At 41.5% G+C, this 16,258-nt stretch overlaps 1 protein-coding gene across 1 annotated transcript in view; it reads left to right on the top strand.

Moving 5' to 3' along the window:
- The window catches only part of Pex1 (peroxisomal biogenesis factor 1), a 42,606-nt gene extending 26,992 nt beyond the window's left edge, over positions 1 to 15,614 (top strand). The window contains exons 14-24 of the mRNA XM_006991212.4: positions 657 to 846; positions 1,135 to 1,301; positions 3,113 to 3,247; positions 5,599 to 5,663; positions 8,099 to 8,241; positions 8,319 to 8,422; positions 9,178 to 9,357; positions 10,956 to 11,186; positions 12,888 to 13,085; positions 13,335 to 13,465; positions 15,232 to 15,614. Of these exons, the coding sequence (XP_006991274.1) occupies positions 657 to 846; positions 1,135 to 1,301; positions 3,113 to 3,247; positions 5,599 to 5,663; positions 8,099 to 8,241; positions 8,319 to 8,422; positions 9,178 to 9,357; positions 10,956 to 11,186; positions 12,888 to 13,085; positions 13,335 to 13,465; positions 15,232 to 15,316 (1,629 nt within the window). The 3' untranslated portion in view covers positions 15,317 to 15,614. The remainder of the gene's footprint in view (positions 1 to 656; positions 847 to 1,134; positions 1,302 to 3,112; positions 3,248 to 5,598; positions 5,664 to 8,098; positions 8,242 to 8,318; positions 8,423 to 9,177; positions 9,358 to 10,955; positions 11,187 to 12,887; positions 13,086 to 13,334; positions 13,466 to 15,231) is intronic.
- Positions 15,615 to 16,258: the final 644 nt, after the last annotated feature.

The following is a 16,258-nucleotide window of genomic DNA, read 5'->3' on the forward strand; positions in this document are numbered from 1 at the left end:
ACCCACCAAGGGCTGGGGCCTCCCCTATCAATCACTAATAAAGAAAATGCACAACAGACTTATCTACATTTCTAAAATGTTATAACAAAAGCCAAACAAACAAAAAAACCTCTTAAGAGCCAGCTGTTACCTAAAATGCTCCTTATTGGAGAAAGAAGTGGCAATCTTGGATCAGTGTGTTTTTTTAGACAACTTACTGAGGAATTTCTGCTTGAAGTCTAATTTTAGACCATACGCAGAAATGCAACCTCTGGTAGGATCATGGCAGAGCAAAGAGTTACTTATGATTTTGAAGGAAAAGGCTGGAGCCAACCCTGGTATCTAATTACTGTTAGCTTCGGCTTAACAATTAGAGGGATCTTGATCACACCCGGTGGGTATGGGAGTACATGCCAGGCAGCCAGGAGCTGCACATGCTCAGAGTGGCAGAATTACCTGCCGAGCGCTTGGGGCACAACAGCAGGCTCTACCATGTAGTGTGTGTGGGGGGTCTGTACATCTCAGTTTCTGTAAGTGCACTCTGTGATGTTTACATAACAATGAACTTGCCTGGCGAGGCGTTTCTCAGGTCATATTCTCATTGCTGGGTGATATATAACTAGTGAAATGTACCATTGGAAAATTAATAATCTGAATTTTGTGTTTTTCCCCCCAAGGAACAAAGATTTGAGATTCTGCATAACGTCGTGAAAAATAAACTGGGCTGCGGTATAAACAAGTGCCCTGACTTTGACCTGCAGTGCATAGCTAAGGAAACCCAAGGGTTTGCGGCTAGAGACTTGACTGTCCTCGTGGACAGAGCCATACACTCTCACCTCTCTCATCAGCACGTCTCCACCAGGGAAGGTATCTGTACCCCAAACCCCAAACTCCTTCCTGTTGTGGGAATGTGGTCATAGCAGAGCAAGGATTACATGCTTCTGCTTCATAAAGTATTTGAGTAGAAATCTGGCATTTCCAGCTAGTATTCCAACATATTTTAAAAATGAATTGGGTTGGAGATGCATGTCTTTAATCCCATCACGTAGGAGGCAGAGGCAAACTGATCTCTTGTGAGTTTGAGGCTAGCCAGAGCTACCTAGTGAGAGCTTATCTAAAAATTAAAAAAAAAAATTTTTTTCTTATTTTGAACAGAATTGACTTTAACAACATCAGACTTCCAAAAGGCTCTCCATGGGTTTCTTCCTGCTTCTCTGAGAAATGTCAACCTGCATAAACCTAGAGACCTGGGCTGGGACAAGATTGGTGGATTACATGACGTTCGGCAGATACTCATGGATACTATCCAGTTACCAGCCAAGGTAAGGTCAAATACATACACACACACACACACACACACACACACACACACACACACACACACACACACACACCAAGTCCTAATGGCCAGAAGAAATCTGACCCACTGGCCATGGCTTTATTTGTTAGCTTATACACTTTCCCTTTGATTGACAAGGATTTACTGAGTTACCAAAGAAATGGGATTTTCTTTTTTTTTTTTACACTATTTTTTATTTTATTTTACAATACTATTCAGTTCTACATAATAGCCACAGATTCCCTTGCTGCCCCCCTCCCCTTCCCCCCAGCACACCCCCTATTCCCACCTCCTCCAGATCAAGGTCTCCCCCGAGGACTGGGATCCACCTGATAGACTCAGTCCAGGCAGGTCCCGTCCCCTCCTCCCAGATTGAGCCAAGCGTCCCTGCATAAGTCCCAGGTTTCAAACAGCTAACTCATGCAACGAGCTCAGGACCTAGTACCACTGCCTAGATGCCTCCCAAACAGATCAAGCCAATCAACTGTCTCACCTATTCAGAGGGCCTGATCCAGTTGGGGGCCCCTCAGCCTTTGGTTCATAGTTCATGTGTTTCCATTCATTTGGTTATTTGTCCCTGTGCTTTATCCAACCTTGGTTTCAACAATTCTCGCTCATATAAACCCTCCTCTTTCTCACTAATTAGACTCCCAGCGAAATGGGATTTTCTAACTATTTGATATTTTCTCTGCCTGTAATACAAATCCATTTTGTTGTGAGTATCTTAATTCTGTTTTGCGTAAGTCACTCAGACTTGCTAAAGCATGGTGAACCACCTGCTGGGATTTCAACAGAAGCAGACAGGCATGGTGCAGGAGGCAGAGGCCTCTGCTCCACAAGACACCAGGTGCATTAGGCAGACTTTGGACCCTGGGTATTAGTCCTAGAAAGGCAGAGCTGACTGGCAGCATAAACTAGGTAGAGAGAAAGATAAAGGAGGAATAGAGAAGGGTGTAGTGTGTTAAATCAGAGGCCTGAGAAATGGGCATGCTTGTGAGACAGAGGATTCATGCAAAGTAAAGAATTAAGTAGAGATTTGGGACTGCATGTAGCTGGATGGCAACTCTTGGGAAGGGTTGTTGTCAGGGCCTGGGATGTGTTGAGGACAGCACAGGACCATAGATTTAAGCCTACGGGAGAAGAAATGGGCACGGACTTACTAACCAGCAATATCATGACCTCAAATGCTGAGTTTGGGCCCCAGGCATTAATATCCAAGTATATGGAGACCATGTGTTTGCTGACTCTGAGGTTTCTATGTTTAGTAAAGAAGTGGAGGTCAGGTTGGAATTTTGTCAGCAGATGAACTCACATAGGCTTGCTTATTGTAGCTAATCACTTGTTTAGAAGGGAACTCTTGAGAGACGTTGCCATCTATAATCATGACTTATGCTTCTCTGTTATCTCTTTGACTCAGGACCTGAATGCACACAGCTATCACAATTTAACCACGCAAGTGCTCTATGCTGGTTGGAAGACTGTGCCTTTGGCCTTTGTTTTCCTAACACAGTACTTTCCTTATCCTTTAAGAAGAAAGAGTGGTTTAGTCCAGTAGCTCAGTGGTTGTGCCTTGCCTGGCTCAGTCACGGCCCTGGTTACAGTCTTCAGCAAAGTGGAAGGAGGTGTAACGCCCTGACAGATTCTTTATATAGATGCACTCGGAATTTCCTTCCCTGCTCTTGTGTTATTATTAATAAAGGAGGTAGCAGTTACTACCATCCAAACACTTTCTGTATACTGCTCTTCAGTCTTTGTTTAGATTTCTGCTCTTTGTCATATTTTAATATTTTTCAGTACCCGGAATTATTTGCGAACTTGCCCATACGACAGAGGACTGGAATATTGCTCTATGGTCCCCCGGGGACAGGAAAAACGTTACTTGCTGGGGTGGTTGCAAGAGAGAGCGGAATGAATTTCATCAGTGTCAAGGTATGTGTGCACCTGCCTGCCCTGTCTTGCTGCTGGTTTTCCAGACTTTCTCTGTGCAGCCCTGGCTATCCTGGGGCTTGATCTGTAGACCAGACTGGACTTGAACTCACAGAGATCCTCCTGCCTCTGCCTCCTGAGTGCTGGGATTAAAGGCATGTGCCACACTGCCTGACCCTGTTTGTCTTTTTAATTGAGGCAAACACCACATTCAGTTAGCCCTTTGAAAGTGCAAAATTCGTTGGCATTGTTTTGTACTCACAGAACTGGGAGCCTACAGCCTCCTATTTTCAAAGCTATTTTATTCTGTTCCCAAGACCTCTCATTCCTTAGCAGCCATTAATCTTATTTCTGTGTCTATGTATTTGCCTGTTCTTAATATTTTGTATGTAAAAATCAGGTAATAGTGACTTTTTGTGTCCAGCTCCTTTCACTTAGTATGCTTCAAGTTGTGGCGTGCATTGATGCCTCAACCCTTTCTGTGGCTTGCTTGTGTCCCATTGCTTACCTGCACCACATTTTGCTTACACGTTGGTTATCACTGGGAAACTTTGGGTTGTTTCTGCCATCAGGCTCTAATGTACATAGTTTAACATCAAATTGTTTATCTTGTGTCTATGTGGGCTCACTTGTGCCAGGTGAGCATGTCAGGGACAGCCTGTAGGAAGGAACTGGTTCTCTCCTTGCACCATGTGGTCCACGGACAAACTCAAGTTGCCAGGCTTGGTGGCTTGTACCCTTTGAGCTACCTCTGGAGTATTCTACTTACCAGGCTTTTATGGATGATGTTGTTCTAAACATCCATGGCAAGTTTTCTATAGACACATGTTCTCATTCCTTTTGGTATGTAATCAGTCTCAGGGTGATTCCTGCTTAACTTACTCAGCAGCCACCATATTTTTTTCTCCCACCACAGCCGACCTTGCCAATTCCAATTATGTTTCATGACTGTGGATTAGTCTCCTGTTTGAAAGCTGGGAGAGAAGACGATGCATTTATTGGTTTATAGCTGTAAGGACTTGAGTGCTGATCCACCTCTCTTTCTGAGTGGCTTTTATGTTCTCGCTTAGGGCAAATCACCATCTGTGAATAGAATTTATGTAAATATTAAAAGGAAAAGCAAATTGTACTTAAGGGAGACGAGACCTGTGAGAGTAGAGGGCAGCTGACTGCCTTTTACCCTCGCTAGTGCACACAAAGTCTACAGAGTTTTTAAAATACACAGCAAGCTCACTATCAACGGGTCAGCTGGGGTGATGCTCACAGTCTGCCTCTAGCCTACCATCATGTCCTTAGACTTAGTGTCAAGACCTCACCGTTAGCAGTTTACTAAAGACTGATTGATTCTGAAGCAAAACAGTTCTATTGTAGTCATTCTCAAAACTGACTCAGAAGCTGGAATCCAGGTTGGTAATTTGGAATTGGTTTGCCGCCCCGCTGAGTCATGCTCCTGTTTGAACCGGGCAGACGGGCAGTGGTGGTGGTAACAGTGGTAAGGAAGGAGAAGGTGGAAACTTTAGCCATCTGTCTTCCGCTCTTCTGGATTTCTTCTGGCCCCTACTGCCCTCCTGAATGTTTTTTAGATTAATGCTTGTCCGTACATATTGTTCCATTAGGAAGATCTTTGGCAGGTACTGTTTTGTTTTTGTTTTTTAAACCTACTCAGTTTTAAAGGTGACGCTAATTTAAGGAAAGATGACTCGCTATCAGATTTGCTGTATGTAATAACATTGTTTTGAAAGTTTTTTGCAGCTAACTTTCAGGAAAGAAATTTTATTTTTCACCTCCTATATAGACAAATTGACTTCAGTAACTGAAGATGCTAAGTAGAGTGGATTATATCTCTGTATAGTTTAGGAGGATCCCACGGATTTGCTCGATGGAGTCTGTCCCTTTTAGCCATGCAGTACTTCACTAAACACATCCAGTGCTTAGCTCACTGCACTGTTTGGGCAGTAGGGACTCAGCAGGGGTCAGACTTTGTGTTTGACCTTTACTTTCTACTGTGGAAAGAGACGCTAACTGGACAGCCCGCATAAAAGCCACTGCTGGGCAGTAAGGACATGGAGTAGCTGGTCACACACAGTGTTGTCAGGTGAAGCTCAAGAAGAGAGACATGTTGACAAAGACCTAAAGGAAAAAATGCCACAGGCCACAAGAACACCGAGGACAATGTTCTAGGCCGAGGAAGCCGAGGGCAGGGAGCCGTTGTGACTCTTACCCCAGCACAGTTCACTGTGAGACACATTCAACCTTAAACGTTCTGCAACTCATTATGCTTAATCCAAACCCAAAGCTGTGTTTGTTTTTAATTAATTTCATCTCAACCTGATTGATTGTCTTTTACCTTCTAGGGACCAGAGTTACTCAGCAAATATATTGGAGCAAGTGAACAAGCTGTTCGAGATGTTTTCATGAGGTGGTTTGTATGAATGTTTGAAGTAACTGACTTATCATTTATTAATCTTGGTTTGGGCCTTATTTTTTGAAGAACTATTTCAAACCTATGGTTTATGTGAATTACTAACAAAGCAAATGACAAGGGTGTTATTTCAGTAAATCTACCTAAAATACATATTTCCAACATTAAATTTTGGAGATTATTTTTATTTACAATAGTAATATTCCTAAAAATAGAATAATAAGTACTTGTTCAAAGAAAGATCAGACTAGTCCATCCGTCCATCCTTCCTTTCTTTCTTTCTTTCTTTCTTTCCTTTCCTTTCCTTTCCTTTCCTTTCCTTTCCTTTCCTTTCCTTTCCTTTCCTTTCCTTTCCTTTCCTTTCCTTTCCTTTCCTTTCCTTTCCTTTCCTTTCCTTTCCTTTCCTTTCCTTTCCTTTCCTTTCCTTTCCTTTCCTTTCTTCCTTTCTTTCTTTCAAGACCAGATCTCATTATGTAGGACAGACTAGCCTTGAACTCATGGCCCTTCTGCCTCAGCCTCCTAATCCTGGGATTAGAAGTATCACCACATTTTTCTTTCAGATTAGATTCTTATATGAAGCACATAATTATTCCTTATATACTCCTTTTCTTTTAAGTTCTAAGTTCTTTTTTCTCACAGTTCCTAACATATATATCTCTTAGAAGACAACACACCATATATCCAGTTTCATTAGTGCTCGTGTTACTGAATGTACATAAGATCACATATTAATACAGAAGATAGTACTTAAAGTTGAAAATTATTATTCAAATGTAACAGAATCATGGAAAATTTTTAAAGAAAATTTTACATTGTTGTAGTCTTCTAAAAATTTTGTTGCAGCTGGGCGGTGGTGGTGTATGCCTTTAATCCTAGCACTTGGAAGGCAGAGGCAGGAGGATCTCTGTAAGTTCGAAGCCAGCCTGGTCTACAGAGTGAATTCCAGAACAGCCAAGGCTGTTACACAGAGAAACCCTATCTTGAAAGACCAAAAAACAAATTATAATTGTTGCACAGTATACAACTAAGAGACTATACATAGTAAATATATGAATATAATTTGAAAAAAAATAATAAAGTAAAGGTTTGCTGGGCAGCAGTGGCACACGCCTTTAATCCCAGCACTTGGGAGACAGAGCCAGGCAGATCTCTGTGAGTTCGAGGCCAGCCTGGTCTACAGAGTGAGTTCCAGTACAGGTTCCAAAACTACACAGAGAAACCCTGTATGGAAAAAAAAAAAAAAGAAAGAAAAGAAAAGAAAAAAAGGTAAAGGTTTATGTATTTATTATCCATTTTAAGAAATAAAACCTTGGGCTAGAGAGATGGCTCAGAGGTTAAGAGCACTGACTCCTCTTCCAGAGGTCCTGAGTTCAATTCCCAGCAACCACATGGTGGCTCACAACATCTGTAATGAGATCTAGTGCCCTCTTCTGGCCTGTAGTCACATATTCTGTATACATAATAAATAAATAAATCTTTAAAAAAAAAAAGAAAAGAAAGAAAGAAATAAAACCTTATAAGAGGGGGCATAATTAAAGTCCATGACTATTGACAAAAGGTTAAATTAGCAAAGGACATATTATAGCCCTAAATGTTTTATATCTAATAATACAAGGGTTTTTTAGAGTGTTCCTACAAAACACTGCAGAAATAATGAGCTTGCCATCTTGGAACAGGCTGAAGAATTAAACCGGCATTTTCCAGAAGCAGAAGTGAGCACACATAAAAATGGCCACCGTGGGGCTACAGAATTGCCCAGTGGTTCCAAGAGCTCGCTGCTCTTCCAGAGAACCTGGGCTTGGTTCTGAGCACCCACATCGGGGTGACTTGAAAATGCCTTTAACTCCAACTCCAAGGGATCTGACATCCTCTTCTAGTATCTGAGGACACATGCACACAGATTTCATACACACACAGAGAGAGAGAGAGAGAGGGAGGGAGGGAGGGAGGGAGGGAGGGAGGGAGAGAGAGAGAGAGAGAAATTAAAAAATATAATTTTTTTTTTTAATGGCTAGCCATGATAAGAACCTATTGACTACGATTTGGGTTTTAGGTTCTTACTTATCCAGAGGCATGAACTTCTAAACAAACATTTTAAGCTCTTGAGTCAACTTAGAGAGAAGATGGAAGGTAAATATGATCAAAGTACCTTGTGTGCATAGATGAAATTAACAGATAATTAATAATATAATAAGAATAAGTAACACTACTGTGAGCAAAAAAACTCAGTTTAAATTTTATTATCCTGAAAATAAGGATAATTGCATCTCCCGCGCTTTCTTAAGGGTTAGTTGTGAAGATTAGGATCAATATGTACACATACCTGTGCTGTGTTATATATTATAGTCTGTGTGTGTGTGTGTGAGTGTATAGAGTTTGTGGACTCTGGAGCCCTGGTAAAATGCAGAATGTTTGTGTTCTTTTTTTCCCAGAGCACAGGCTGCAAAGCCCTGCATTCTGTTCTTTGACGAGTTTGAATCCATTGCTCCTCGAAGAGGTCACGACAACACAGGGGTTACGGACCGAGTGGTTAACCAGCTGCTGACACAGTTAGACGGAGTGGAAGGCTTGCAGGGTAAGTCACTGTTAACACAAAGACACACTGTAAAGAGAGGTTACTAAACGGTCGTTCTAAAGTGTTCTTTCCCCCAGGTGTCTATGTGCTGGCTGCTACTAGTCGCCCTGACTTGATTGATCCTGCCCTGTTGCGGCCTGGCCGACTGGATAAATGTGTATACTGCCCTCCTCCAGACCAGGTGACAGCGTCACATTCATAGTCCCAAACCCAGCAGACCGAGGCCACACTCTGCTTGTGAGCTTTCCTTTGGCCAGGCAGTAGCAGTTGTCCTTTGCAGACAGCTTTGCAGGCAAAGGCTTTGTCTACTGTTTACTCAAAGCATAACAGGCCCTGAGTCAGGTGTCTGGAACGGCTATGCTGGCCAGTAGGAGAAAATCAGCAAGCCTAAAAAGGACTGTTCAGCACATCCTCTGCTTTCAGATCTCCCACTCTCATATCCTGTAAGAAACCTCTGATTCAGAACCCAGCAAGTGGGACAGTGGGCATGTGGCCAGGTCACATGGAGGAAGGTGTTTCAACTGTTCTTGTCATGTTCTGCCAACCCTTGCTCCCAAATGTAGAAAGTAGTAAATAAATGAATGAAAGAAAGAAAGGGGCCGAAAGATCAAAGTATATGATCCATGTGCTTGTTTCTTAATATTCTCCTTCGTTGGCACACTTGGCCAGATCTAGGAAATAACCACAGTATGAGTGTGAAATTGTTCACACTGAATAGTTACAGATACTGGTTTCCATCCATTTCCCTACCTGTGTCTCCTTTTAGGGATACAGTTCTAAGAAGGACAGACAATGTACTTCTAGTACATTTTCCAAACTGCTTGGAAAGCTTGTTAGATGTGTCCAGTCAATTTATGAAGGAAGTTTTAAGAGTCACAATTTACAGCCACAGTTCACTGTTTCGTGTGTCTAGTCAATGAGTTTTTCTTCCTTCAGGTGTCGCGTCTTGAGATTTTAAACGCCCTCAGTGACTCTCTACCCCTGGCAGATGACGTGGACCTTCAGCACGTGGCGTCAGTAACCGAGTCCTTCACAGGAGCGGATCTGAAAGCCCTGCTGTATAACGCGCAGCTGGAGGCCTTGCAGGGCCGGCTGCTGCTGCCTGGAGGGCTCCATGTGAGTTAACCTTGGAAGGCTCTTAGAGCTTTCAGCGAGGGGAGAGCAGATCGGGGCCAAACTCTACAGGAACTTGAATCTGCCTGTTGTAAATGTTCCGAAATTGGACGTAAGATTTGCAGAGAATTATAATTATGAAGACTTGGTATCTGTTTCCCTAACATTACCATAATATCAACAAACTATTTGGTATTAGAAAAATATTATTTAGAGTGGGCTAGCATGAATTCATAGAAATAGAAAAATAACTAAGGTGTTCAGCTATTTTATGCCTATGACTGAAGTCACTATTATTGAAGATAAAATTGTATCAGCCACTGGCGGTCTTCTGGGATGAAACATGCGGCCTTACCTCATGTCCTCATCATTCTTCAACAACTTCCTTACTTCCGGATACAAGATGATCTTTGTTTATCTTGTATTTTCTATATACAAGTCCTAGAACCAGTGTTTTTTTCTGATGGCATTTTAATTATTGCAGAAGATAATTTATTATATTGTAGACTTTGCCTATATTTTCTAGGAAGCTTTTCTGTCTACCAGTTTTTGTTGGAAATTTCTGTAGGTCCTAAATTTCTTAAATAGTTCCAAGCCAAATGTGTGTGTGTGGGGGGGGTGTACATGTACATGTGTATACATGTGCACTCGTGCACATGCAAGTCAGTGAGCACCGTGGATGGCATGCCTCAAGCATCCTCCCCCTCCTGAGACAGGGTCTGTCACTGTGGGTAGGCTGGCTGGCCACACTGTCCCTGCCACCCAGCACTGTGATGACAATCCCACAGCACTGTGCCCAGGTATTTATCTAGGTTCTGAGGATTAAACTCAGAACCTCATGCTTGCCAGCACTTCACCTACTGAATTATCCCCACAGCCCCCAGGTCAGGCTTTGCTATTTATTTTAGGAAGCCATTATGGTGAGTGAGTGTTTGGTTATTTTTGTTTTCTCTGTGGTACTAGGGACTGAACTAGGACCCAACACATGTGAGGCAAACTCTGTACCACTAAGCTACATCCCCAGCCCTGCCTGAAGGTTTCTTCTTTTTCAATCTCCTTTTCATATGACTGCTTTACAAGTATACATGTGTACATCTACACTCTATAATATGGTTGATATAAATCATTTCATAATAAAACTGAAAATGAGTGAAAGGCAGATGGAGAAATAAAACCTGGATTCTGAGTTCTAGCTTTATTATCATTGGGAAGGTTGATAGATTTATCACACTTTATCTTAATCTTTCCTTATTGTAGTAGTACATTTGTGTTGTGTAGGGCTGGGCATGTAGCTCAGTTGGTAGTGTGCCTAGCATGCACAGAGTTCTAGATTCATCCCCCAGCACCAGGCAAACCAGGCATGCCGGTGCACACCTGCAATCCCAACAATCATAAAATCAAGGTCGTCCGAAGTTACATAGCAAATATAAGGCCAGCGTGGGTTCCATGAAACCTTGTCTCATAAAACATTGTTATTGTGTACCTCGAATTCATAGAGGATTGAGAGTTTGCTGAGAAGTGTACACCTCCCTGTGGTGCTCCATGGAGTGACGTCTGCTGTTATTTCTAGTTACAACTGGCATTCCTTTTGTATAATTTAGGATGGAGGCTCCAGCTCTGACAGTGACCTAAGCCTGTCTTCAATGGTCTTTCTTAACCACAGTAGTGGTTCCGACGACTCAGCTGGGGATGGAGAATGTGGCTTAGATCAGTCCCTTGTTTCTCTTGAGATGTCTGAGATCCTTCCAGATGAATCAAAATTCAACATGTACCGGCTCTACTTTGGAAGCTCATATGAATCAGAACTTGGAAATGGAACCTCTTCTGACTTGGTATATTGTGCATTCGTCATTGCGTGGCTCTGATACGTAAAGATATATGTTGATGGGACATAGGATTTATCTCCTAACCAGCCCCACATAGTCTTTCTGGTTGGTTGGTTTGCAATAAAAATAGTCTTGTTTATTTAATTATGCCAATTAGTCCTTTTTAGTCCTTGTTAAGCTTTTAAACAGGAGCAGGAGCAAGGGGGTTGGTTCTGCAGGGCCCGAGTATGACTCCCTTTGTGGTCTTTTGGGTATTTCTCTCCTCGTGAGTGATCTTAAACCCTTTTTCTTCTGAGAGCTCTTTAAGAGTACATGTAAACTTTATTGTCATGAAGTACTTCTAAATATTAGGAAATTTGCTGCAAATAATTCCTGACATTAAAAATACTACTTATCAGCTGGGCATTGGTGGCGCACGCCTTTAATCCCAGCACTCGGGAGGCAGAGCCAGGCGGATCTCTGTGAGTTCGAGGCCAGCCTGGGCTACCAAGTGAGCTCCAGGAAAGGCGCAAAGCTACACAGAGAAACCCTGTCTCAAAAAAAAAAAAAAAAAAAATGCTATTTATCTCTGATTCATTTTATGGAAAATATGAAAAGAAGTAATAATATGTATCAACAAGGAAACTATCTAGATTAAATATGGGCAACATATTGCTTTTCCTATTTAGTTAAAATATATACCCACTCAAATTAATAGTGGCTTACTATTACTTTTTTAATATATAACATTTTTACATGAATGGTTACTTTTTCAGTATATTTGCTTTACTAATTCAGGTTTCTAGAAATATAAAAATACCTACTTTTATTCCTAGGAAGTAAGGTCTTGGGTTTTTTTTATTTTTAATATATAGAATTTAACTTCTCTAGCAATATCAGGGAACTTAGCAGAACTCTTTCCTAGGCTCTAAGAGAAAGGGCTAAGGAGATGGCAGCTAGTGAAGCGCTTGACACAGAACCATGACCTGAGTTCTGATCCCCAGGGCCATGTAGACACCAGGACACGGTGACACGTGTCTGTAATTCCGGCCTGGGGAGGCATAGACAGGAGGATCCCTGAGGTGTGCTAGCCAACCAGTGTAGACATCGTTGAGCTCCAGGTCAGAGTGTATCTCCGAATGTAAGGTCAAAGCTACTGAAAAGGCACCTGACGCCGACTCCCGGCCTCCAGCCCCTCCCCACGCACTTACACAGAAAACTAAGAGTAAGGCTCGTGTTGAAGCTGTCCTGGCCATCAGTGTAGTAGGTTTAAATGGCTAAATAGTAAATAAACCTCTGTGTTATGGCTGCCGGTTCTGTTTTGTCCTGGAGGTTCTACTCCATAGGTGTCAGTGGACTTTCTTTATAGAATATCATCTTTTAAACTTGCTTAACTCTAGTTATTAAATAGAAACTTACCCAAGTGAAGGTTTTTGCTTGAGGGATGTGGCCCCTGACAGTCTGCCTGTGCTCCAGGGTGGCCTTATGCACATCCTAGCAGCACCAAGTAGACATGGAGTTGGGAGGGGAAAGTGGTGAGAGATATGGAAGAGGGGAGGCCAAGGAGTGGGATGGATCGGGTCAAAATACAGGTGCATGGGTGAAATTCTCAAACAGTAACTGTTAAAAAGGAAACGGTTTTCATTTTCTCCGGTGAACATGGCTCTCTTTCTCCCTCCCTCCTCACCCATCTGTCTCCCTTTGGTCTTGACTGCACCCATCCTACAGAGCTCACAGTGTCCCTCCGCACCAAGCTCCGTGACTCAAGATCTACCTGCACCTCCTGGAAAAGACCCACCATTTACACAGCATCCTGTGTTCAGGACACCTTCCCAAGAAGGCTACCAAGACCTCACGCAGGAGCAGAGAGACCAGCTGAGGGCAGAGATCAGTGTCATCAAAGGCAGATACCGGAGCCAAAGTGGAGTATGGCCTTTCCTCTCAGAACCGTTAACCCTTTTAAAGTTGCTTTCCCCCTTTGCATTTTAACTGAGCCATATTTACAAGCAGGGTGCTGAAGTACAGTGACTCAGTCAGATGGCTGTGAAGGTCCTTGCTTTGGAATTGTCCTTTGGAAAGAATGTCTGCTTTCCAGGGAAACAAGCAATGACTGGGACTGCCACTGTGTTCCATGAGTTCCATGTGTTCCTTTGCTTAATCTGCTTTTGATTGCAGGAGGATGAATCCCTTAACCAGCCAGGACCAGTCAAAGCCAGCTTTGCTATCAGCCAGGCACATTTAATGACTGCGCTTGCCCACACAAGACCGTCCATTAGTGAAGAGGAAGGGAAGGGTTTTGCTGAGCTGTAAGTAACCGTAAACAACATATTATTCACTTAAGCTCCTAAGTGTTTACAGTTTTTAAAAATTCAGAAGCTAATTTAAAAGCCCAGGATGTGTGAGGCCCTGCATTATCTCATTCCTGTAACCAAAAAAGACACTGTCATAATAGCTATGCACTTAGACTTCCCTTAACTAATTAGTTAAACTATATTTAAGTTACATTATAGTGAACTGATTGAGAAAAGGAGAAATAGGACAATGTATAATGGTCTAAATAATTTTAAATTATTTAGTTTATAATGTTTATTAAAAATATACTGGTTTTAGCTGGGTGTGGTTGTACACGCTTTTAATCTGAGCACTGGGGAGGGAGAGGCAGGCAAACTCTGTGAGTTCCAGGCCAGCCTGGGCTACATAGTGAGTTCCAGAACAGCCAGGGCTACACAAAAAACAAAACAACAGCTGGAGAGATGGCTCAGAGGTTAAGAGCACTGACTGCTCTTCCAGAGGTCCTGAGTTCAATTCCCAGCAACCACATGGTGGCTCACAACCATCTGTAATGAGATCTGGTTCCCTCTTCTGGCCTGCAGTCAGAACACTGTATACATAATAAATAAATTTTAAAAAAAAACAAACAACTATACACACAGAGACACACACACACACACAGACACACACACACACACAGACACCACACACAGACAGACACACACAAACACTGGTTTTGCTTTTAAGATGATTTACATTTTATTAGTGTCGACATTTGCATAGAATTTTCTCATTTATGGAAATTTTACTACTCACTGAGATTTATAGCTTCCTACAGTTTACACAGTGGCTACCTTGAATGGTGGACTGGCCACCATTCTATGTCAGTGATTCAACGTAATTCAAAAAATATTTATTCCTGGCTTTGTTTAAGAATAAATACTTCAATGCTTGTTCAGTTTTTCAGTTCTTTGGAGGTAAGGTGTACATATGTCAGCAATGTGTACTTACTGCACAAATACCAAAAAACACAGATGAGAAAGAATAAGCAGCAGAAATTTCCTTAATCTTACATGATTGTATACTTACATTTTCCTCACTAAAATACGAACATCCTCCCTGTGCTGCCAGGCCAATGATCCCTTTGAGCCATCTGTCCATCTTGAACACTGTTTTCACATTATGCAGGCGGCCACTTTGTGGTGTTCAATGTCAGTTTCTAGTGTCTCTCTGCCACGGTGTCCAGGTTTCGACATTTTTGTTTTCTCTAGGTTCTCTCTGCTAGTCTATAAGCAGTGTGGAGCCAGATGTTTGCACATCTTTCATTAGTTCACTAGAATAAAGGTAAAATCATTGCATCACAGGGCACAACATTTCTAAGGTTTTCAAAGTATATTGCCAAATTGCTATAGACAGTGTCTTTCAGTGGCAGAACACAGATCTCAAACCCTCCCAACCTCACTGTTCCACAGCTCTAACCATGGCTAACTTGACTGCACAGAAATTATATCTTGTTTAGTAATTTCCCTGTCTTTGAACAAAACTATAAAAGTTACAATTTTCGTATGGTTCATTGCCATTTTTATTTTATCCTGTCTAGTCTGCTATTTTCTTTCTCCTTTTTTCTACCTAGACTGCAACTTTAAAAAATTATTTTTCATAACTTGTTAATTTCCTCCATTTATCCAGTTATTTTCCTTTCATTTCTTAAAACATTAGGCTGTTTTTAAAAGAATCCATTACCTTTGTTTTGTAATTATTAAGTATTGTTCACTAAATATCATCTCTCTTACTTTTTAAGGTATGAAAACTTTCAAAACCCAAAGAAGAAGAAAAATCAAAGTGGAACAGTGTTCCGACCTGGACAGAGAGTAACTTTAGCATAGACATCCTTCTGACTTTTCTAGGATGTGTGTGTGTGTGTGTGTGTGTGTGTGTGTGTGTGTGTGTGTGTGTGTGTTCTGATGGTCTGTCCCCAAGTTGATATTATAAAAATGATGTCTGTAAATTTCTTTTTAATTTAATAAATTTGGTTAATCTATAAAATCAAGAATGGTAAATGCTGTGATTACACAATGCTCAGGACTATCTGAAATTAATAGTGAAGCTAAATGAAGGTATTTATAACAGATTGTGTATTTTATTTCCACAAATCTATATTAAATCCTTAATGAAATGACATTAGATCAATAGTGGAACTAACTTGTTTTCTTTTAGAGGGGAGAGATTTCTTGGCACTCACTTTCTCTGGCATTTGGCAGATTGTATGCCTTGCAACTTCTGGACTATTTTGGAAAAAGATATATTCTATTATCTTCTGATTTTTTTTTTTAAATTCAAACAGGACACTTACATACAATTCAAATAAACTGAATACCTCCAACTAAAAATGCCTGGTACTTTTGATCTAGCCCCCAGTCCAGAATTTTTAGATGGTTTATTTTGTGTGTGTCCTGATTATAGCATGATTTTATTTTGATATCCTCTTAATTGGTGAACTAACTTGTAAAGTCAGCCACCATCAACACAAACAGTATCTCTAATATCTAGTAATTGGGTGTGGAAAAGGAAGACAGAGAGTTAATAAAGTATCAGGTACGTGTGTGAGATCGCAGTGTCGGTGGGCACACAAATAGGACCCCTGCCCTGTCCTCGGCCTCTTTAACAGCTGCTGTGAGGCAGTTAGGACTCAGGAATGCCTGGATTTCCCCTTCTGTCTCTTCCTTCCAGATGCTGACCTTGGCATAAGAAAGTTGTTTTTTGATACTTTGGTCTGTTTCACTCTTTTTTTTTTTTTTTTTGGTTTTTCGAGACAGGGTTTCTCTGTG

This window comes from Peromyscus maniculatus, chromosome 3 (assembly GCF_049852395.1).
Source record: "Peromyscus maniculatus bairdii isolate BWxNUB_F1_BW_parent chromosome 3, HU_Pman_BW_mat_3.1, whole genome shotgun sequence".
NCBI lineage: Eukaryota > Metazoa > Chordata > Mammalia > Rodentia > Cricetidae > Peromyscus > Peromyscus maniculatus.